Source organism: Diospyros lotus, chromosome 9 (assembly GCF_014633365.1).
Source record: "Diospyros lotus cultivar Yz01 chromosome 9, ASM1463336v1, whole genome shotgun sequence".
Lineage (NCBI taxonomy): Eukaryota > Viridiplantae > Streptophyta > Magnoliopsida > Ericales > Ebenaceae > Diospyros > Diospyros lotus.
Window position 1 is genome coordinate 35,286,612 of NC_068346.1, and position 22,304 is coordinate 35,308,915.

The 22,304-nt window shown below is 35.3% G+C and overlaps 1 protein-coding gene across 2 annotated transcripts; it reads right to left on the reverse strand.

Moving 5' to 3' along the window:
- Positions 1–887: 887 nt before the first annotated feature.
- Positions 888–21,232, reverse strand: LOC127809476 (membrane-bound O-acyltransferase gup1). Of its 2 annotated transcripts, XM_052348293.1 has the most exons (19): positions 21,056–21,232; positions 20,889–20,944; positions 19,198–19,379; positions 19,052–19,100; positions 15,272–15,375; positions 15,102–15,166; positions 9,562–9,632; positions 8,428–8,487; positions 8,207–8,320; positions 7,560–7,684; positions 7,416–7,467; positions 2,677–2,739; positions 2,434–2,543; positions 2,258–2,350; positions 2,065–2,146; positions 1,859–1,936; positions 1,319–1,394; positions 1,174–1,223; positions 888–1,087 (listed from the first exon to the last, which is right to left on the reverse strand). In XM_052348293.1, exons 1-19 carry the CDS (start codon positions 21,156–21,158, stop codon positions 1,046–1,048), a joined length of 1,575 nt encoding a protein of 524 aa, XP_052204253.1. In that variant the 5' UTR covers positions 21,159–21,232; the 3' UTR covers positions 888–1,045. The 2 variants fall into 2 exon arrangements, with proteins under 2 accessions (XP_052204253.1, XP_052204254.1); XM_052348294.1 differs by lacking the exon at positions 20,889–20,944 and having other exon boundaries at positions 21,056–21,195.
- Positions 21,233–22,304: the final 1,072 nt, after the last annotated feature.

Sequence of the window (22,304 nt, forward strand, 5' to 3'; positions counted from 1 at the left end):
TTTAGTTGTATCGCTAACAAAATTAGTTGAGTTCATAGTCTATAAATACTCAACTAATTTTCTGTTTCTAATGTCAAGAATCATTTTTAGCAAATCTTAGTTTCAATTGTCTTTTCAGTTCCTTTATTTTTCTTCGTAGAAACTCTCGCTTCAACTGATCCCCTGGAAAAAGAAACTAGTGACAGAAGAAAAGTCTCGGGGTGGTAGCCATTAGTTCAGTTGGAACTAAAGCCTTAAAAAGTTACACCGGTGGATCCAATTTTGAGGTAAGTATTTTCCTTGGAAGAATCATTTGATTCTTCCGTATATCTTGTTTTTCAGACACATTAATTTGTATACCTTAGTGCCATGCTCAGCTGCAGCTTTTAACTCAAAACTTTCAGAATGGGTGTTAATATCACTGTATTATTGGAAACTTGGTTAATGATAACTGAACATGTAACTCTGTTTTGATGTGAAATTTTCCCAATGCTTCGGCCGAAACTTTCTGACATAAAATATTGGCTATTTCATGTCTTAATGAACTATTGGGACAGTGAGGGATTGGTTTCAGCAATCCAGAATTTTGAAGTAAGAAGCTCATTTTGCTGGTATATTTTGTGATTCCATGCGTACACTGTAACTATGTTGGTTATTAAGGCTATGATTTTAGACACTGGAGCTAAACAATCTGTCATTTAGGGTGTACAAGAACCAAGGGCAAGCTCTCTCATTTTGCTGGTCTAATCCATTTCACTGCTATCTCTGAACCAAGGTTGCATTGCTGCTGCAGGATGTCAAACTGCCATGCACCATTTAAGTTGTGAACATTTGTAGGTTTGACCTTGTTATCAACAGGGATATGTTCTAATTACGGGCAACTGCTTTTAATATACCAGCTTAGTGGCTTGTCATATTGGCACTAGAGATTAAGGCCTGGAATTGATAAATTTCAAACTGAATGTTGATGTTAAATAAACTATTGGAGTAATATCCTATTCATAAAGCCTAACCAGTACTTGCGCAGTTGGACAAAATAATAATATGGCATTGTATCACCCAATTTTTAGTCCCTCCTTTGCTTGGCATCACGAATATGGAACATAAGCTGCAAAAAAATTTAGCCTCTCAATTGTTGATTGAAAAATCTCACTCACCAAAGGCAAACCTCAAATGCGTGGAGTCTTTCTTTACCTTTGTGCCAACGTAAAATGTAACAAACATGCCACCAAGTGTCGGTAGACCTGCAGGAAGAAATTAAAGATCAGCACTAGCTCTACTACAGAGGATGTGTTTCAAAAACAGGAAGGAGATAAAAGTAAGAAGAGCAAGAACGAACCTTCTTTCTGAAGGAATCGAGAAACCAACCAATTCATGCCCGATGGTCCAATCACATAACCAACAAGGTTGGCTACCTGCAGGAATAATGCCAATGTATTGAATAAAGATTGCTCTACAAGAGGAAGTTGCAGAGGAGAGCATCCAGGTTTATAGCAGTATATGCCCAAATGCATCCAATTGGCAGGATTTTTAAGCGAAGATTAAATTCTTCAGAGTTCTATTTCAGGTGATAAAGACAAAGGAATTGTTTTCCTGTGGATGACCCGCTGATATAACGCACTTCTTTCATAATTTCCCTAATTAAGAGTTCAATGTGTAAACTTCACCAAATTAGCGTCAGTACAATAGCTATTCAAATTCTTTATGTAAGCTGTTAACTCTAGTCAATGAAACCTGAGTTATGATAATTACAATATCAAGCCCAGTGCTAAGATGTCCCATATGAATATTTTAACTTGAACTGAAGGGGACGTTAGTGCATAAATATAAGGATCTAATGTTAAAACTTTTATTCAAGATGTATAAATGGAAGACAAACCATAAGACAGGTGATTGTGATGGAACCGGCAACTGCACTGAGTTCACGAAAAATGAAGTCCTCAAAAGCACTGTGAACCTGAGTAAAAATAGATTTTTATTAAATGAAATTAGCTTAATAAATTAAAACAAAAAGAAAAGCAAAGGGAAAAACATGGCATATCCTAGCTCAAGCTCGCTACTATTAGATTAAAAAAAATAAATCACCTGAAAAGTCTTGGCTGCTGACTTCACAATCATTTCTGGGACAAAGAATATACACGTCAACCATGCCCAAGAAAGAAGCTTCCTGGGCCCAAGATAATAAGCTTTCAGACGTAGAGCTAAAAGAAATAGTAGCACCTTAAAATAAAAAAAACAACATTGGGGTGACGGGAAAGAGTATAGAAACTAAGAGTACCATTCTAAATCATGCCATACGGCAACAAATGTGAAGACGACCCATATATTGACTAGCTTTCTTTGAGAACCGCCAAGTGGAATGTACATGTACCTGAACTATAGTCATTAGCAAAACATGACACTTTGAAACAGAAATGTGAGAGAAACTAGAGATAAAAGATCTGAAAGCTGCACCTGACAAGCCACTTGTTAAAGGAAGCATGCCAGTTTTTCCAAAAACTTTCCAAGTTATAGCAATTGTTTATGCATTTTGGCATATTCTCAGGAGCCTCAATGCCGCTGACCTACAATCAGATTAAATTGATAAATAGCTTTCAGCCTAGGATAACGTGAAAACTAAAAACAAACTTTTGATGAACTTCAACGTGTAAACTGAAGATTGATCTGAAGAAACTCAGATCAACATAAGCCACATACCAATGCCCAGAACCGAAAGTAGCGCCAGATTAGGAAAAACTTAAGCCACATGAAATTTAGGACCTGTTGCATCAATCAATAGAGTTGATAGTAGTAAGCAGTCAAGATGGCAGTGAAACTCTGGACGTTGGAGAATTTAGGGTTTGCTTGGTTAGTCTCTGTGTTTTTGTTAACTGAAGCAATAGAAACTACAAAAATATGATCACTTCATATAGTTTTTCATTTTGTATGAGAATGATTGTCAGACAATTTTTGTTAGTTTTATAAAAGATGGGTACTTGTAGACAATTTTTAACAATCAAAAGCCTTAATCCAACTAGATGGGGTTTTAGGTGTTTCCAAACCAAAAACTAATTAAAACACATACAAAATGAATTCTTTGAGATTTTATGAAAACATAATTGTTGTATGGAACCCTTTTTGGAACCAAATGCAAACAGACTCTTAAGACTTCTAACTGACAATTGAGTCAATTGCACTACAATGAGTAATGTGCTATTGAATTTCCGAATACATAGCATGACAAAGAGATATAATCCTTGAGCATGTCATTTTACCATATGGTTATAGATATCCAATGAGGAAATAGAAATTGTGTACTTCGCATTTTGAGAGGAATTTTCAGCAAGTTTCATGGTGGTACTTTATGGAATTAATAACTCAGGAGCTGAGACTTGAAAACCCCTCACCCCTTGGAACTGACCTTTTTGTTGTGGACAACATCATGGGTGATGAAGGACCAAATAGGGAAAGAAGACAGGAGAGGAAGAAGCAAGAGATATAAAGAACACCAAAGGAGAAGAAAGAGGGAAAGGAAATCATAAAAATCTCTATACTCAATAATCAATACCAAATCTGAAAAATCCTTAATCCTTACACTTATAAGGTATTTATATACCAAAACAATCCAACTAAACTAGGAATCCAAAATAGAGGAAAACAAAAAAATAATATTACTAATCCATGCCAAACTAGGAACCTAAATTAAGTAGGAAGTGAAAATATAAGGAGCTGTTCAGTTGTGGAAATCAGCCCATTTTTTCACAAAATTAATCCACATAAAAATTAGGAAATTAGTTCAAGTTCAATTTTTTTTTTCCTGAAAATATGGAGATTTGGAAAATGTAATTTTCCACAAAACTTTCCCCAAATCATCTCCATTTCTCTAACATTTGAATGTGTTTTTCAATTTTTTTATGGAAAAACATTTTCCACAGGTAAACACAAATAAATTCCTAATCCTCTAAGTTCCTTAGTGTAACTAAAATCATAAACTAAACAAAATTATAAAATTCTACCAAAGCAAGGACTTTTCATCTTCATCACTAGGCACTCCTATTTAGGGATGACAATTGCAACCGAAATTGTGGGGAACCGAACCGAAACCGAATCGATCAACACAGTTAAAAACCGTTTGACTGGGTAATGGTTTGGTTTGGGAAAAAACTGAACACTGTTTCAATGGGTATGGTTTGATTATTGTTTTCACTAAATCCAAACCAAAACCTGAACCGAAACCGAACCAAATGTGTGGGTAACCAAATCGAATCGAACCGAACTGAATATACATATATATAATAGATATTTATTTATTTATTTAACATATTATACATACACATAATATATATATTGACTAATGCATTTTTTTGACAAGTATTTTAACTAATGCATTACAAATATATAAAGGGCTATTAGCACCAAAAAGCCAAACGTTTCCGAGTTTTGGCAATTTTATCCAATGCTTTCAATTTTGGCAAAAAGAGCCAAATTTCTGAAATTAGTTACAATTTTAGCCAATACTAAAATCAATTTTGACCAGCGTGTGGCTTTGCTCAGGTGGCATACCACTTGGCATTTAATTTATTTTTTAATTTTTTTCATTATTTTTTGAAAAAAAAATACTCTCTCTTCTCTTCTCTGCACATATATACACACACACACCAACATATATATATACACACATACATAAATGTTTACACACAACAACATTTATATATATAAACATATACACACACAACAACATATATATACACACGACAATATATATACAGTGGCCGACGACGAGGAGGGCGATGGACGGCTGATTGAGCAGTGGTGGGGGGTGACGGCGGCGCTGGCGGGAGGGAGAGAGAGGGTGAAAGAGAGAGATCAATAATGAAGTTCGACGGCCTTCACTAGAGAAATCCGATCGGAATTCTCTGATTGAACTTCTCTAATCGGACTTCTATAGCCTTTATTATCGGACTTTTCCAATTAGACTTTTCCGATCGGACTTTTCCAACCTTCATTATCAGACTTCTACGCCCTTCATTATCAGACTTCTTCTATCGGACTTTTCCGATCCGATTTTTCCAATCGGGCTTTCTTGATTGGGCTTTTCCGATCGGGCTTTTCCAATCGGACTTTTCCAGCCTTCATTCTCAGACTTCTTCGATCGGACTTTTCTGATCGGGCTTTTCCAATCGGACTTTTCCAGCCTTCATTCTCAGACTTCTTCGATCGGACTTTTCCAGCCTTCATTCTCAGACTTCTTCGATCGGACTTTTCTGATCGGGCTTTTCCAATCGGACTTTTCCAACCTTCATTATCGGGCTTTTCCGATCGAGCTTTTCTAATTGGATTTTTTCAATCGGACTTTTCCAGTCTTCATTATCAGACTTCTTCGATCGGACTTTTCCGATCGAGCTTTTCCAATCGGACTTTTTACTGCCTTCATTATCAGACTTCTCCGATCGGACTATTCCAGCCTTCATTATCAGAGACTTATATGGCCTTTATTATCGGACTTTTTCGATCAGACTTTTCTGATCAGACTTTTCCTGTGTGTATATATATATATATTAATGTGTGTATATATGTTGTTGTGTGTGTGTGTATATGTTGTTGTGAGTGTATATGTTTCTGTGTGTGTGTGTATATATATATGTTGCTCTGTGTGTGTGTATATATATGTTACTCTGTGTGTGTGTGTATATATATGTTGGTGTGTATGTTAGAGAGAGCATTTTTCTTCAAAAAATAAAGAATTTTTTTTAAAAAAATTAAAAAATAAATTAAATGCCAAGTGGCATGCCACCTGGGTAAAGCCACACGCCGGTCAAAATTGATTTCAACATTGGGTAAAATTGCAACTAATTTCAGAAATTGGGCTTTTCTTGTCAAAATTGAAAGCATTGGATAAAATTGTCAAAACCGAAAACGTTTGGTTTTTTGGTGCTACTAGCCCATATATAAAATATTTAACATTTATAAAGTAATTAACAAATAAAAATAAAACCTAATCTTAAATTATTTTATTTTTATCAATCAAATAATTATATCCAAGAAGTTTGAAGTTAATTTGTAACTTTATGCAAGAAGAAGGTAACTTTATTAGAGTTTGTCTTTGTTTGTTGTGGAGTTATCAAAAAAATTTATGAATGCTATTTGCAAAAGTTTGTCTTTGTTTGTTGATATGGATCAAACTAAAAAAAGCATGGTTAAAACCGAAATCGAATGATTTGGTTATGGTTTTTAATTTTTAAAACCAATGGGTAATGGTTTGGTTTTGGTTTTAGTAGTTTAAGTTTGGCTTAGTTATGGTTTTGGCAAAAACCGAAATCAAACCGAACCATTGCCAACCCACTCCTATTTGACAATTAATTTGTTCATTGATGCATAGAATATAGATACACTAAAAAAACCTTAAACCTCTTTCCAATCCATTTTGGCACATTCTCTCTAAGATCCTGCAATGAGATCATGCCCTTAGATACTTGTAAATTGGTTGAGTGTTTGTTCCCTTAAAGGACGTGTTCCATGAATGCTTATGGGTCAATACCATTTTGGTCCTCTCTTTGAAAGCCCTTGGATATCCATAAATGGGTTGCTTGTTCGTTCCTCAACGGATGTGCCAATGCTATATTAAAATATATCAATTCAGACATCTTGACCAATTGTTGCAAAAAAAAAGTGAGATTACAAAGGACATTAATCAAAAAATCATAATAGAATGCTTAGAATGGAGAAGTGCTTCCAACATTTTATGCTATCCTAAAATCCTTTTAAAATTAAAAGAAAAGTTGTATTGAACAGCTATAAAACCAACTGTGTTGTATGGCATGGATCGTTGGACATACTAACATGTGAAAAATATGAACGCAATTAAGATAAATATGTAAAGATGAAAATGCAACCACATAAGGAAAAATTAGAAATGAATTTGTTTGTAATAGAGTAGTGCCTATTGGAGATGAGATATACAATACAAAATTAAGATGAGTTTAGACATGAGAAAAAGACAAATGGACACACCTTTGAAAGGGTGAATGAAATAAAAAAATAATAATAAAAGGGGAAGAGAAAGACAAAAGAAAATTTAGGGGAAACTGTTAGGCATAATATAAGAAATAACTATCTTACAGAAGATATTATCATGAATAGAGATTATTAAAGCTAAAAACCTATATAGCTGACTCCACCTAATGAGATTTAAGGCTAGTATTGTTATTGTATATGTTTGAAAGAGAGAAATATGGTAAAACTTTTCATGCGAGGTATACCATGAAATATGGCTTCCCAGAGTCCAATTTTCTGTTCCAAATGTTTGTATACTTTTTTATGTCCTTCACAGGGAAGATTAACAATTCCACCTAAATTGACTTCATCTCAGATAAGAAAATAAATATTTTAAAATAGGTAATAAACTAGCTACCTAGCATTACTTAAGGATTAAATAACCATCTGATTTGAGGTCTTACCCCATATCCAACGATGAAGACTTCCATTGGAGATAATTGTTTCCACAAGCCACTATGTGGTGCACAACAAATTCAGTCAGAGAACAAGATGCAAGCAAATAAACTTCTATAACAAGGTGTAATTTGAATTTGTAAGAATCCCACCTTATAGCAAAGGCATTGTAGTAAAGAAAGTGTGTCATTAATTCCATTAGGAAAAAACTGAAAAACCAGCGCAATCCATACCACACCACCTGTCTAAGTAAATAGTTTTTTTGAGGAGTGTCTAGCTGCAAGAACAGTATATTAGCAAGGTCTAGTGACATTCATTTCAATCTTTGGACAGCCTAACTTCCAGCAAGTAATATAAGATCAGTTTAATTAATAATTTTGCAGATAAACAGAATGTCATGATATATGAAGATTGAGAAAAATTCAAAAAGAAAAGGTCAAGGTGACATTTTAAACTACAGTGAGGAAAAATCTAATAGCACTTTGGATATAAACAGACCCAAAAAATCAATAATTATTAATTGGTCTTTCAAGTTAGTCCTTTTTACATCCATAGCTCCTCTTACAAATGATGCCAATAGTTTGCCTCTGAAAAGGAAAAGGAGAATACCAGACACCTGGTTCATTCCAAATAACCATGAGAATAAACAAAAACTATTACATGAGCATCTTTCAACATCATGAGTACCAAAACTCAGTAGCATGTAAAGGAACAGCAATTATGTTTATGGTAATGGGAATAAATAAAGTTGTGGGATACTGGCATAAAGGAACAGAATAAACAAATACGAATAACCAACCTGTGAAGCAAATGCATTGAAGCTTAGAATTGGTCCAGCAATATAGAGGGGAGCATATACCAAATAAGATAGGTATATACCAAAGGAGAAATTACCACTCTGGAGATTTTTCTCCTGTGGAAAAGATAAGTTTGACCTTAAGATATTAGTTGACATGATAGCCATGAATAATGTGGGGTAATCATGATTACACTTAAAACTAATATTGACGTAAAGAGAACCTGTAATAATAGGTAGCATGATTGGCCTGATGAACATTTAGGGCAACTTAGGATGTGCTTCTGCAATCAGGAGAAAAACCAAACAGGAATCAGACTAGCATCAGAATAAAGTATATTCCTTGAGCAACTCTTGCACACAAATAAGAAGAAACAAGTAAAAAGGGTTAAATGAAAAGCCCTGGAGTATTATTGCATTACAGAAATAACAAACTACATCAGTTCATATAAACCATTATGCGGTTGTACACATATAATCAACGAAGTCAATAGCCATTTACAGCTCAAAAATACTGACTTCTGTTGTACACATATAATCAACGAAGTCAATAGCCATTTACAGCTCAAAAATACTGACTTCAGAGAGAAACATGGGTATAATATAGATAACATGCAAATTTCAAAGCAACTGGAGGGAGAAGCATCCCATACACCAGCAATTCATGGGATGCAAAAGTTATCTGCATATACTGCAGATATATATTTTAGGTTCTCCAGGATTCCCTGCGTCTCCATCCAGGATGTAGATAGACTTTTAACTGAATCAATTTACAACTTCCTTAAACCTTCTAGCCATCAGGATTACAAATATCCTAAGAGATCATATGATTGTTTTCTACCAAGATGAAGTAACCATTAGACCTCATGAATTTAGAAAGCCAACAAAGTTTCTGCAACTTGAAAGGATTGTTAGCAAGTTGAAATGCACTTACTGCTTCTGAAACCTAAACCTTTATTACATTTTTTTATGCTTCTGGATTCAGAAAGAATCTGCCTGTTTGCCTCTTATGCGGACTAAATACAGTTGAATTAGAGGAAGACCATACCATCACCCAAATATTTTCGACTCATCCAGATTTAATGAAGCATGGGGAAAGATTGTGTTAAAGATGGTGGCCTCATATGGACGGATGTAAGAGAAAAAACAAGGGTCTCAAGAAACATGGATAGAATATGCCTTACAGAGATGTGGTATCTTGTTAACAGCATCCATTACTTTGAATTAGAATTATTATTATTTTTTTCAAATGAGTTCATTAGACAACGTCTACATGAAGTTTTTCGGTGAATATCAAGCAATCCAGCAAGAAATACCAAGAAGGATTCTGTGGGAGGACATTGCAGCAGTGCAAATACCTTTTGATCAAAGTGAGGATTATGACAGGCCCAGTGGTAGTCGTACCCAAAGCTTATCAGGCGTAATGTAACTGCCAACAAAATAAACCAAAAAAGAATCTTGAAAATGGAAAATAGAAAATAAATATAAGCTCCTAAAGAAAACTAGATTTAAACTATTGGATAAGGAGTCTTTATTAAGGCATAAAACTAAAGCGACATCAATAAAGAATTTAAATATCAAGAACTAATTGGAGACTATATGACAAGTCTATTTTCTGACAGAAAAAAGGGTGTTGTTCCTTGTTGTATCATGTGGAATATTTGGTTAGAGAGACATAGGAGAGCTTTCAAGAATGCTGAGAGTTCTACTTTCTTCTTAAGGGAATATTCTCATTTCCTTTTGTTTTAGATTAGAGGAGATTTAGCTTTCTCCCTTTTCAGTCCTTTTTTTTTGTTTTCAATTTCTTAGATGATTTGTCTTGAATTTAGCTTTGAGGCCTCTCTCCCTGATGGCAATCTATTGTTATTTCTCAAAAAGATATTCTGGAATGACATATTAGATCGACATAAGTGGTGAGGTCTTAATAATTATGTACTTGCAGCGTTAAAGCAACTGCAGCTGGAGTGTCTTCAAATTCTGACCTTTTCCTAACCAAAAAGGGCCCTAGGTTAACCATTTTCTAAACAATCTAAATAAAAACCTTTTATTTAGGTCTAGAGCATCAAAGACATGCTGCCTCATGTACAAAAAGGAAAGGACAGAAGAAAAGACTGAAGGATATAAGAATAGATTCTTTACACCATGGTGTCTACAGAGTTTGTAACTTGCGTAAGGTTATGATAGATGCTGGCCAAGGTCCAACTATATAAGACAGACAAAAAAAAAAGAAGCTTCAGACTATGCTACTGCTGCTCAACTGTGGAAGATCCTTCTGTGTCACTCTCTCCTAATCAGCTACATTAAAGAAATGGGAGCTGGATGTCAAGCTTCCTGTGATGACCCAAGGATATAGAAGTAATTGTTTCATACATGTATTTTTTCCTTTGTTGTACTTTAGGCTGTGGTAGCATTGTACATTCAGTTTGTTACTAACTGAAAGGATATAACAGCCTATAAATAGGCTAAAGTAGAGGAGAATAGGCATTGATAAATGAATTGAATTCTGTTTCCCTCTCAAATTCTCTCTCCCTCTCTGTTTCCTCTGGATTCTCCCTCCTTTCTTCTGATTTCTCCCTCCCTTTCTACTCTCTCATTCCTGATTTCTTCCATAATTCCATTCTAAACCTTAGGTAAACCCTAGGACCGTGACATTTGGTATCAAAGGCTGTGGTCCTCGGACATTGGACTGAGATTGACGCGAGTAAAAAGGCACCAGTTGGAAGCAGATCTGAGTGATTGTGATCAGATCAGGAGGGTTGCTGATCCACAGCAATCAGTTGCAGTGATTCCCAGCAATCAGATTGGATTGGGGATTGTTAATTCACAGAGGTAATAAATTAGTTGCAGGTCAGAACTGGCAATTCTTGTTTGACTTTTGAAGACGAAGCAGGTTAGGTGAGTTCCGACTGATTACGGCAAATTTTCATATCTGCGACAGAGTGGATCGAACTATCAACAGGCAGTCTCTGTAGATCTAGACAAATCCTACTCAGGTTGCTAAATTGAGTACTGGAAGGCTGTCCTTGGAAGCTTATAGTAGGTGATTCTCAGGAAGTTGTGACAAGAGTCAGTTTCTCAGAAAGCTCAACAGAGCCTATTGAGTCATGGAAATTGTGGATACAGAGGCAATTCTAATCCAGGCAATACTCATAGGCTGTTTCTCAGCTGAGTAATCGAAGCAGAGGAAAGTGACTTCTGGCAAGCTAGCTGATACGGGAACAATTGATTCAGGAGGCTGATTCTGATCTTGGGCAATTTCCTGAATGATACAAGTTGGAATAATAAAACTACCCCAATCCAACTACAAGTTGGAATAATAAACCTAAACAGAGCTAAATAAGAATCCTTGTTAAAAAGGAATTAAAAATCATACAATTAGACTTCTAAACTAAAAAGGAAACAAAAATCCAAAAATCTAGAAAAAGAACAAATTTTCCGCCAGAATAATTAAAGTGCTAATTTGATACCCTAAATGACGGAATTTGGCCAAAAGACCAGTGGGCTCAAGGGCTTTAGCCCATGAGTTCTTCTCAGTGGCTCGTTTCTGTTTGGAAAACATATACTATTCATCCCATTCCAACACGGTTGACTGGATTGACTGATCCGATTGCGTCATTGTTAGTTGACCTTCCATGATTCTCATCGCAAGCGGTGGAGATGGATTGGATGAAACAAGCGGAAACTGGGATGGACAATCTGGAAAAAGGCTTAGGGAAGATTCAAGTAGAGGCGAGTTGCGTCATTCACAGAAGAATGCGCCACAAGAAGAAAAGCAATCACGCAAGAATGCGCCGCAACAAGAAAAGGAATCAAGGAAGAACGCGATCAAATCGTTAACCTCACTGACAAGCTGGATGACCTACTAATTTTGATGTCAAAGAAATTCCAGATCAGCCCACCAGTGGAACCTCTTTCAAAATCCACTACTAAACCAATTCTAGTGGAAGCTGGAATCCTACCTATTGCCTCAGGTTTGCAGCAAGAATCGGATTAGGCAATTCCAGATGCCTAGGCAGTTGCCAGAAAAATCAATGTGACACCATTGGAGGAGGTAACTGTCTGGAAGCCAAAGATGATGGAACGGAAATGATCACAACAGCACAACAGCCTTAAATCTTGAAGATCTTAAATTTGTTTCTCTTGAAGGAATAGACAACACATCATCAAGACCGGAAGATGGTGTTGAATTGCCTACACTAGATCAGGTAACTCCAACTAAAAAATCAGTCAATTGTGAGGAAACCTGTGCCTTAATCGCAGTGAATAACCAATGGAGACTTCAAGTTTGGTTAGAGGTTGATAGAGGATGCTTGTGTTTGGAAAAAAATGATCACATTGAAATTCTCCAGTAGTACATTAATGATCTGGAACAGAGGAGGATGCAGAAGGAAAAATTGAAATGTGATGAATGGAGGATGGTGGAAGAGTTTTTTGCTGTCGGGAACAATACTGTTGCTGTTTTTATTGTTCATATTTCCATTGGTGAGCTGCAGCGTCAAATCCGATCTTGGCTGATAATATGGTTGAAGAAAAAGAGAAGGAAAAACAAAGGAAAAGGAAAGTAAGAGAAAAGAACGAGAAAATGCGAAGGATAAACCAGACAACAAAAACGAGAATTGGATAAAGAAATAGCGGCTCAGTGATAATAAGTTTTTTAGGGCTAAGAAACCTCTCAAGGAGGGGAGATTGTCACAACCCAAGGATATAGAAGTAATTGTTTCATACATGTATTTGTTTTCCTTTGTTGTACTTTAGGCTGCGGTAGTATTATACCTTCAGTTTGTTACTAACTAAAAGGGTCTAACAGTCTATAAATAGGCTAAAGTAGGGGAGAATAGGCATTGATGAATAAATTGTATTACGTTTCCCTCTCAAATTCTCTCTCCTTCTCTATTTCCTCTGAATTCTCCCTCCTGATTTCTCCCTCCTTTTCTACTCTCTCATTCACAATTTCTTCCATAATTCCATTCTAAACCCTAGGTAAACCCTAGAAGCGTGACACTTCCCTTCTCACTTTTCAACCCTATACCCCCAGTAGATCATAACCTCTGAACCCTTTCATGTAACACCGGTTGTTTTGATGGATGCCATTTTTATGACAAGACCAATTGGCAACCACTAATTTAGGAACCCCCTGATTCCACAAGACGTCTGAATATGTTTAAAACTTATAACTTCATCTATCAATGGTCAAATTAATTGGATTAGCCAAATACTAGTATAGCCCCACCCTCTGCTTTCTATAGAATATTTTCAAAAAAAGCATCCGGTCAACAATCTAACAACCTGCTGGTCCTGCTCAGAGGTTTTTCTTCTTAATTGCTTAGGCTGTCTCCATCTAATGCATAATTCAAGAAATAACAGATCTGTTGTCCTGAGATTTTAAGGAGTTAGAGAAACTGTTTTTCACAAAAGCCCATAAGGGGGGAAACCTGTACAGGAGCCATAGAAAATACTGAAAAGAAAGCATTTAGACTAGGCTTCTCAAATTTAAAGGGTCTTGGTCAACATTCAATCAGATGATAGCATGTCTCCACTGAAACCAAGGACAAGGCTACCTATGCTCAATGTCAGATGTAGTATGCCAAGAGAATCTCTATCCTATGGGGGAAGAAGGCTGAATAAAGTGAACTTTTAGAGTAACATAACAAGAGGAGAGTGAATTTAAATGCAAATTTTTGTGTTAAAGAAATATTTATTTCTGCAAGGATGTACTGCCCAACCTAAAAAATGATTGCACAAGATCAGGTTCCATCAAATTAAATTAATTTTCTTACCAAGTCACAGAAAAGCTGCAAAAACATCTCTGAACAGGGTTCTAGCACCATGCCAAATGTGTCCGAAGAAGAAGAGGCAAGCAAATGAAGCATGCCCAAAAGTAAACCAACCCCTTGGACTACTACGAAAGACACCATTGGATTTCAAAGTAGCACGATCTAATCCAAAAATTTCACCCAATTGAGCATGTCTAGCATATATTCCCACAATAGTAGGGTCGCCATAACTGACTCCAATGAGTTCGCCGCCGTGGAACTCAACAGTTACCACATTTATCCATTATATTTCTTGCTTATTTTTGTCTAGTATCTAGTCGAATTTGATTCTATTCAAATAAAAAACTATTCATGCATTTTATGACAGTTAAATCTGACAAGAGTAACATAGTGACGCCATCCCAATTTGGCTAAGAAAACAAATAAGGGATAAAGTCAAATAGTCTTTACATACTATGACTAGGAATGATGTACACGAAATTCCCGGCATCTCGTAGAAAAAGAATATAAACAAGCAAAAGGTTTTTCATAATTTCATTTTTTATTATAATTATACATAATCACTAACAAGAATTTGGTTCTTTTTACAAACTTGATGTTGATAAATCCGCAAGTCTAGAAATTCATTTCAGATTGAACTTTCTCAAAATGTTTCTTCTTAAGAAAGAACCAGGCAAAAAGAGGATCTAGAAAGAAAACTGTGGACTCCCAGCCGTGGAATTATAGCGTAACATATGTATAAAGTTTAACCATGCTACTGAAGTCCTTACTTCCTTTCACTTAATCCAATAAAATGCTGTTTTGAAGGTCACCACTCTGGTAGCTAAGCACAAATATAAGACTTGCATTACATGAAATGACAACAATAAGGTCAATGAAAGATTTAAAAGTCAATTCTCTTTTATACTAATGGTAGTAGTAACCGCGGCGGCGGAGGGGGGGGGGGGGGGCAAGAGCATTATAACATTGTAGTTACATAATCAGAAGACATTACTACCACAAAATAGTAGAAGGACAACATAAAATGAGATGAAAAGGACACAGACATGCAGAGGAAGCTTTCAAAAAATATCATTCCACTGAAACTCCAAGATCTGAAAGACCGAAAGAGGCTAAGTAAATACCAAAATTAAAGCATATGTGCCATCTGAAGGTACCACGGAAGTTATCCAAATATGCCAAATGATGTCTGTGCACAAGAAGAAAATCAATCAAGTATGAATGGAAATACTGAAACAGGACAACAAATATCCAAACGAATAGTATGAAAAAACATTACCATAATATAACTCACCCGAAACTTGAGAACCTATATCCCTCAAAAACACGGTTACATATAAGAATACATATGTTGAAAATCCAAAGCACAAACGGGAAATACTTTTTCCGGCCAAATATCTGCAGGGACAAAAATATGGTAAAATCTGATAACCATAGGAAGCATTACTAGATGGTACTATAAGGTGCTGAGATGGATGCCAAATCAATATAAAAAATTTATTATCAGCTTTTCTTTTTTATTTAGAAGATAAAAGGGTTTACATAGTACTCATATCTTCACAATTTGGAATTTGTGAAACCTATGATTTGCCTTAATGCTCACAGAAAATTCTGAAACTAATGAAATTGACCATACTCAAAAATAGCAATTCCCACTGAAGGTGTATTGGCCTGTCTTTCTCCCTTCTGAATAAATATAAAACTGCAAGTTCCTAAATTTTACTACCATTTCCACACATTCAAACTTCTTTAACAAAAAAAATTCTAATTTCAACCTTAATATTGGTGGGGATAGAGTAGTGAGTTTGAAGGAGTTGAGCATTCTATTCATTTTTTCCAACGTTCCATCTAACTCTCTTTGTTTTTTGTTTTTGGTTATCTTATTCTGTTCTCTTAGTTGATTTGTCTTTCACTCATTTACCAGATGAGTTACTTTAGTTTCAGTATTGTTATTCTTCTATTGTTGGAGCTTGGTGGTTTTTTCGAGGCCTAGATCCATTATAGGGGTGTTTCTTGGTTTTTTTTTATAAAAAAAGATAAAATTTGAACCTTGACATTATTGTCAAGTTCTACATTGTCTTCCATTGCATGAACATGCAACAGTCACAGCCATTTTCCTGCCATTTGAAATTGACACTGCATGGAACCATATCTCAGTAATCCATGAGCCCTTGGTGTAGATTTCATTTGAGCCTATAAACTGTTGCAAATTTCATTTAATGCAACAAATTCTGGTGGTACAACTTCCATTAGCACTTCCCCTAGTGGCACCATCTTTCGTGGATATCAAACAACCACCTCTCTGATGAAGACACCTCCAATCCCCTTTTTTGTCTTCATCCTTCTCTATCTGCTTTCTCTTCCTGTCTCTCTCTTGTGATCAGAAGTGATGGAAACTAATGCACCATCTCTCTAGGAATGCTTTTTCTTGTTCTTTCTTTCTTTCTTTTCTCTTTTTTTTTTTTTTTTTTGCTCTCTAGAATGCCTTTTTTTAGCTCTGTCATTCTCCTCAATTCCTCCTTTCTTCTGTTCTTGACTTCTTTTGAATTGTATAATCGTCCATCATAATCAAATGTTAATTGTCAATTCAAAGTGCTCCCAACTGTACAACTGGGTACTAACTTCTTCACACATTGCAAGCACATTCAAGAATTAATGTTTTATTCACTAAATTTGACTACTTCAGTATCTTGTTTGTACTTTCAATGACAATTCAAAGAATTATACTTCAAAGTATCAATTGCAAACTATTTATATATTTATGCACACAGGATGAAATTAGCTCTATATATTATAAAACCATGACTATAAATCAAAACTTCATGAAATAATCCAGGGGCGGAGCCAGGATAAATTTTGGTTTGGGGTGGGGTGGGGGGGGGGGGGGGGGGGTTGAATAATACAAAAATGTATAAAACAAAAGCATAGTTATCAAAGGCATGCTTCAGGTGCAGCTCTGTGCCCTCATCACCACCGAGGCACAGTGTCCATGCTTGAGGCACTGCCTAGGCACATGCATTGTATATACAAGTGTACTAAAACCCTATTTATTGTCTATTTGTCATCTTAGATCTTATTTCTTGTTGATTTGATTGCATATTCTTGTATATCAGTGAGAGGCAAACCTAGTGGTGTAGGCCAAAGGTCTGCCGGATGCGCCACTCACTGGAGAACTACTCATATCTTCATTCTGCTTTATTTTCTTTCTTTCTTCTAATTTCTTTGGTAATTTAGAAGAAACTAATTCTTTACTATAATTATTTTTCACTGTATTTCACTCTTTTTTTTTTTGCTTTCTTCTAATTTCAGTTACAATTTAGAAGAAACAAATGTTTTCATTGGGAGCTCTACTGATTTTTTTCTCTCTCTTCTAATTTCTTTTGCAATTTAAAAGAAACTAATTATTTTCTTGTAATTGTTTTTATTGTGTGTTCTGTTGTAATTTTTTTTTCTTCTAATTGCAAAAGAAATTAGAAGAAACTAATTGTTTTCCTACAATAGTTTTTTGCAGTGTGTTTTGATGTAATTTTTTCTCTTTTCTAATCTCTTTTACAATTAGAAGAAACTAATTGTTTTTCTACAATAATATTATTTCTTATTATAGGGTTAGTTATTTGTCATTTATGATCTTATGAGTTTGCATCTACCTTCTTATAGGTATATATAAAAAGAATAGTGTATAAATATTTTATAAGCATTTTTAATAAATGTGCGCCTCATGTGCCTAAGGCTCGTGCTTCACCTTGCGCCTCGTGCCTAGGCCCCAAGCATGAATTTGCACCTCAGAGCACATTGTGTCTTTGACAACTATGTACAAAAGTGAAGCCAATCCTAATTAAGTGCCAACAAAAATATGTTCTCAAAAGTAAAAAAAGTTATAATTAATCACAAATAAGATTCATTGTTTCTTCCGTTTCTTCTCCTGCAAATATTTCAAAGACCATTTGGGTTTTTCTATTATGAAATTTGACATGTGTTTGAACTTTGAAGTTTTAAAATTTAGTTTTTGCTTTAAATATTATAAAAGCCAATATCAACGTGAGAGATTTTATAATACACAAGTGTTCACGTTAAACTTAAATAACAACCAATTAAATAAAGTAGAATTCAATGTCTTTGTTCATTTTAAAAGACAACTAGGTAAAGGTAACTTTTTCTTTTTACTAGTTACAAGCATGAGAGTTCCCAAGATTTTGTCTTCCCCGGGCGCGGGGGGGGGGGGGGGGGGGGGGGGGCATTCCATCAAAATCTAATTAGACTTCAACACACATAATACTATACCTATAACAATCATCCAAAAGCTTGGGTGGCCATGGCCCCTTTAGCCTTAATGTGGCTCTGCCACTGAAATAATTTGTAAATATGTCAAATTTACTTGCATACTTATTGATATGCTCCATTCTATACAACTCAATTCTGCAAAGCCATATCCTTACCACTTAGGGTCACTTACTAGGATCCATTGTTAGATCCTTGAATTTGACAGGAAGTTCTCACTGAATTGGTGAGAATCCGGTTAAGAAATTAGAAGAAAATGAGAAGAATTTCAGAGGGGGAGGGAAGACAGAAAGATAGGAGGGAAATCCAAGAGAGAGCGAAGAGAGATTGAGAGGGAAATAAGAAGTTTTTGATTAATATCTTTTCTTTCTTTTATACTGAATGCAATCGGTAATTATATACTGATTGTAGCTAGCTTTTGGCGCCACAAGGGTCGCCACTTTTCAAAGTTACAGCTTTCAAAATATTGTAACTATCTAACTTCCTTCTAGAAGAATGACCTTTCATCTGCCCATTCCTTCTACCCGAGAATGTATCCCCCCTTAGTTATTAGGAACACGACATCTGTTTCCTCAAGTAGGCTCTACTAAGAGTGATATACTCAATAAATTTAAGGCAACTATGTCCTTTTGCCTATACCATGATCTCCTTGACCTCTCTAATTTTGCCACACTCCATGTGGTTCACACCTATATAAAAGTGTGTTAATAAGCTTACCATGGGAAAAGCATGCAACAATAAGTAAAGAAAACACCACAAATAGTATAAGTAAGCCACAACTAGCAAAGAAACACACCTTTACAAGAAGAAAATTAACTGAAGCAATCAGGAGGATAAAGATGAGACTACAAAGAAAAAAAAAAGAAAAAAATGGAGTTAAAAAAGTAAATGAATCTAGAAAGGATAATGAAACATTCAGAACCATTAAGGATAGGAGCATACCAAGCTCCGTGAAGATATGACAAATAAACCAACGATATCAAAAGCCAAACAACGGACATTCCCTTTGCTTTTAGATGATGGTATTGCCTTAACATATTAGCCATCAAGGTAAAAATTCCAAAAACAGCTGTAAGAATGGGTAAATTTCCACGGAAATTTCTCCATTGGGCATCAGATACATCCTACAACAGAAAAAAGAAGAAGGAAATGAGGAAAAGATAAGATATATAAGAAAAATTACTTCAATATTGATAATGATAATATGACATGTTATCAGTGGGATCAGGTACACTTAACACCCGAGAAAATTGTTTTGATGATCATGAACAAATAAATTTACTGATTTATTTACCAAAAGGGAACAAGAACAAAAAAATGCAAATAAAGAAATTCACAAGAATTCAGCAATAACATTTATAGAAAGCTAAAAGAATGCCTTTGTGAGTATTGGTCCACACTTTCATATATAATACGAGATCCACCCACCAAATATTTCTCACTTGCATCATATGTGTCAAAATCTAGTAAACTTTACACCTTTCTCATTGATTTTAATCATCACTTGTTCTGGATCCCCTACAGCTCTATGCCTCTACCTCAACCCCAAAATGTTTGTATTTACTACATTCATCAAAGAAATAAAGCCACTTCACTGCAAACTTCCTTGTACAGCAAAAAAGAAAATGTAATATGGTTGATTAGTAGTCAGGGATGTACAGAACTATTAATAATGAAAATCTCATGTTATGGAATGGAAGTATAAATAATAAAAGGTAAAATAAGCACCAAGGGACTTACATCTTCCATATGAGGTGAAAGTTGCCTGCAACAAACATAGAAGAGGGTTGGGGGGGGGGGGGGGGGGGGGGGTAAATTGTTCTTGGAGCAGTCCTTTAGTTGATCTGACCAGGTTGACAAAAAGGCTTGATTGTGCTAAGCCACATGCTTCACTTAAAAGAGTTAAGCTATTTGTGAAAACTAAGTAAATAAAAGATAAGGAGATGGTTTTGTGATTAAATCCTACAAGGAGATAATCTCCCTTTTATGGACAAGGTGCTCACTCTTCATTTATGCATTCAACAGAGCGAAATATGCTTCTTAAGCCTTTATTTCTACAAATATAAAGACATATGTTCACGTATCCACTACAGGTATAACAGTGCATAAATTACTGCTAATTAGTTCCTTATGCCATCATTAGGTGAAACTTGATTAGATGGATAAGACAAAATGTTAGCCATTCTCATTGTGAACAAAGGGCAAGAAAACCTTCTCGATTAGTTACGTTGCAAGTTACGAATTTGTCAGAGAACGTCACTTTAGGTACATGTCCAAAACTCATAATACGGCACTTATAATTACAATTCGCAACGATTTTTGCAACCTCTTTATTGTTTGGAACCAAAAATGGAACTCATGCATATCACTAAAAGAGAAGGAAATCTATCCTGCATTTCATTCGCCCCATGAATCTTCAACTGCATTAGCATTCAATCGCCTGTTGAACTAAAAAACTGACAATACAATTTCACATCCGCTACAGTAAATCCGAGATCAATTATTCTGTCGACCACACTCAATCGCAAATTCTTAAGCCAAAATTTAATGTCACCAACTCCTAATTCGTTTCCGCGATAATGTTGGAGATCGAAGGAAGTAATTAAGCAATTCAAATAATGCACATAACATACATTAAGCCGATCCCAGAACCAGCCATAACGCAAGCCATAGAGTCTTCCGTAATGATCTTCAACAGAAAAAAACCAAATATAGTCAAAAGCGTGATGGAAAGATACAGATTCGAGTTCTAGAATCATACTCTAGGAGAGGAAAATTAGTCCGGAGAAAGAGACAGTACCGTGCGCAAGTTGGAGGGAGCGACGAATGATGAAAACGTAAAAGGCAAAAGCGTAGAGAACAAGGAATACGAGTTCCCTTCGCCGCCAAGAGCTTCTGTCCATGGCGGTTCGCCGGCGAGCTGTTGCCTCGCTTTGGAAGTCTAAGTTGGCTTTCAGGGTTGGACGAAGTGGGATCCGATTTTAATATTTGGGCTTGACCGAACCGCACCCGTTACCTTATGGGGCTCGGTCTAGCGTGACCCGATCCAGTACGGCCCTTTTGTTGTAGAAACTGTCGCAGCTGCTGCATCGTCGTGTAATTTTTTTTATTGAAAAGAAGGTTAATAAATAAATAAATATCAAACTTTAATTAGTTTATTAATTAATTTTACAATATTAAAATTATATAATTCATTTTTTATAATGTGTTAAATTTTTATTTTTTAATTTAGAGTTTGTCATTACATGTTAGAAAAAGTAGATTAGATCAGTAATTCAAATGGAATAAATTAAATTTATGTTAAGAATTAAATCGAACTAACTGAATAAATTAAAAAATTAAAAAAACTAAATTAATTGAAAAAATGTATAAACTAAAAAATACTAGAAAAAGGGGAACAAACCAAAAATAACAAAGCCTAAAAACAATGCCATTTTTAATATTTTAGTTGGTTAGGATAAATTTTTTTTTAAATGGAGACTGCATAAAAAAAATCAAAATTATTAAATTTAAAAATTAAATTGAACTGATTTACAATTTGAATCAAATAGAATTAGTAAATTTAGTTACTTTGGTTCGATTATTTTGGTCCAAAATGTGAAATTGCTCACTCCAAACGCCCCCTACACCCAGCCCGACAAGACGTGAGAGGAGGTTAATCATGGTGACCCAGCTGAACGCAGTGGCTAGACCCGGGCTCACCGCGCATAAGGAGCCCCCTCACTTTAGAGAGAGGTACCCCACACTATCGCTTGCGAGATTCGATCATTGATTTTGGTTCAAGATTCACCACAAAAGGCACTTTGTGCCCCCTTCTTGACCAACTGGGCTGCCCATGAGGGCGGTTTGATTATTTTGATTTAACAGAAATGTTGTTCATTCTTATTTATCTGCATAATTAATTTAGAAAAATAAAAAATTAATAATTAATATACTAAAAGAGTATTAAATATATAAACTTGAATAATGTTACAAGATTAATAGAAAATTAAAAGTTTAAATAAAAATTAATAATTTTTTTAAAAAATTATATAACTCAACTAACCAAA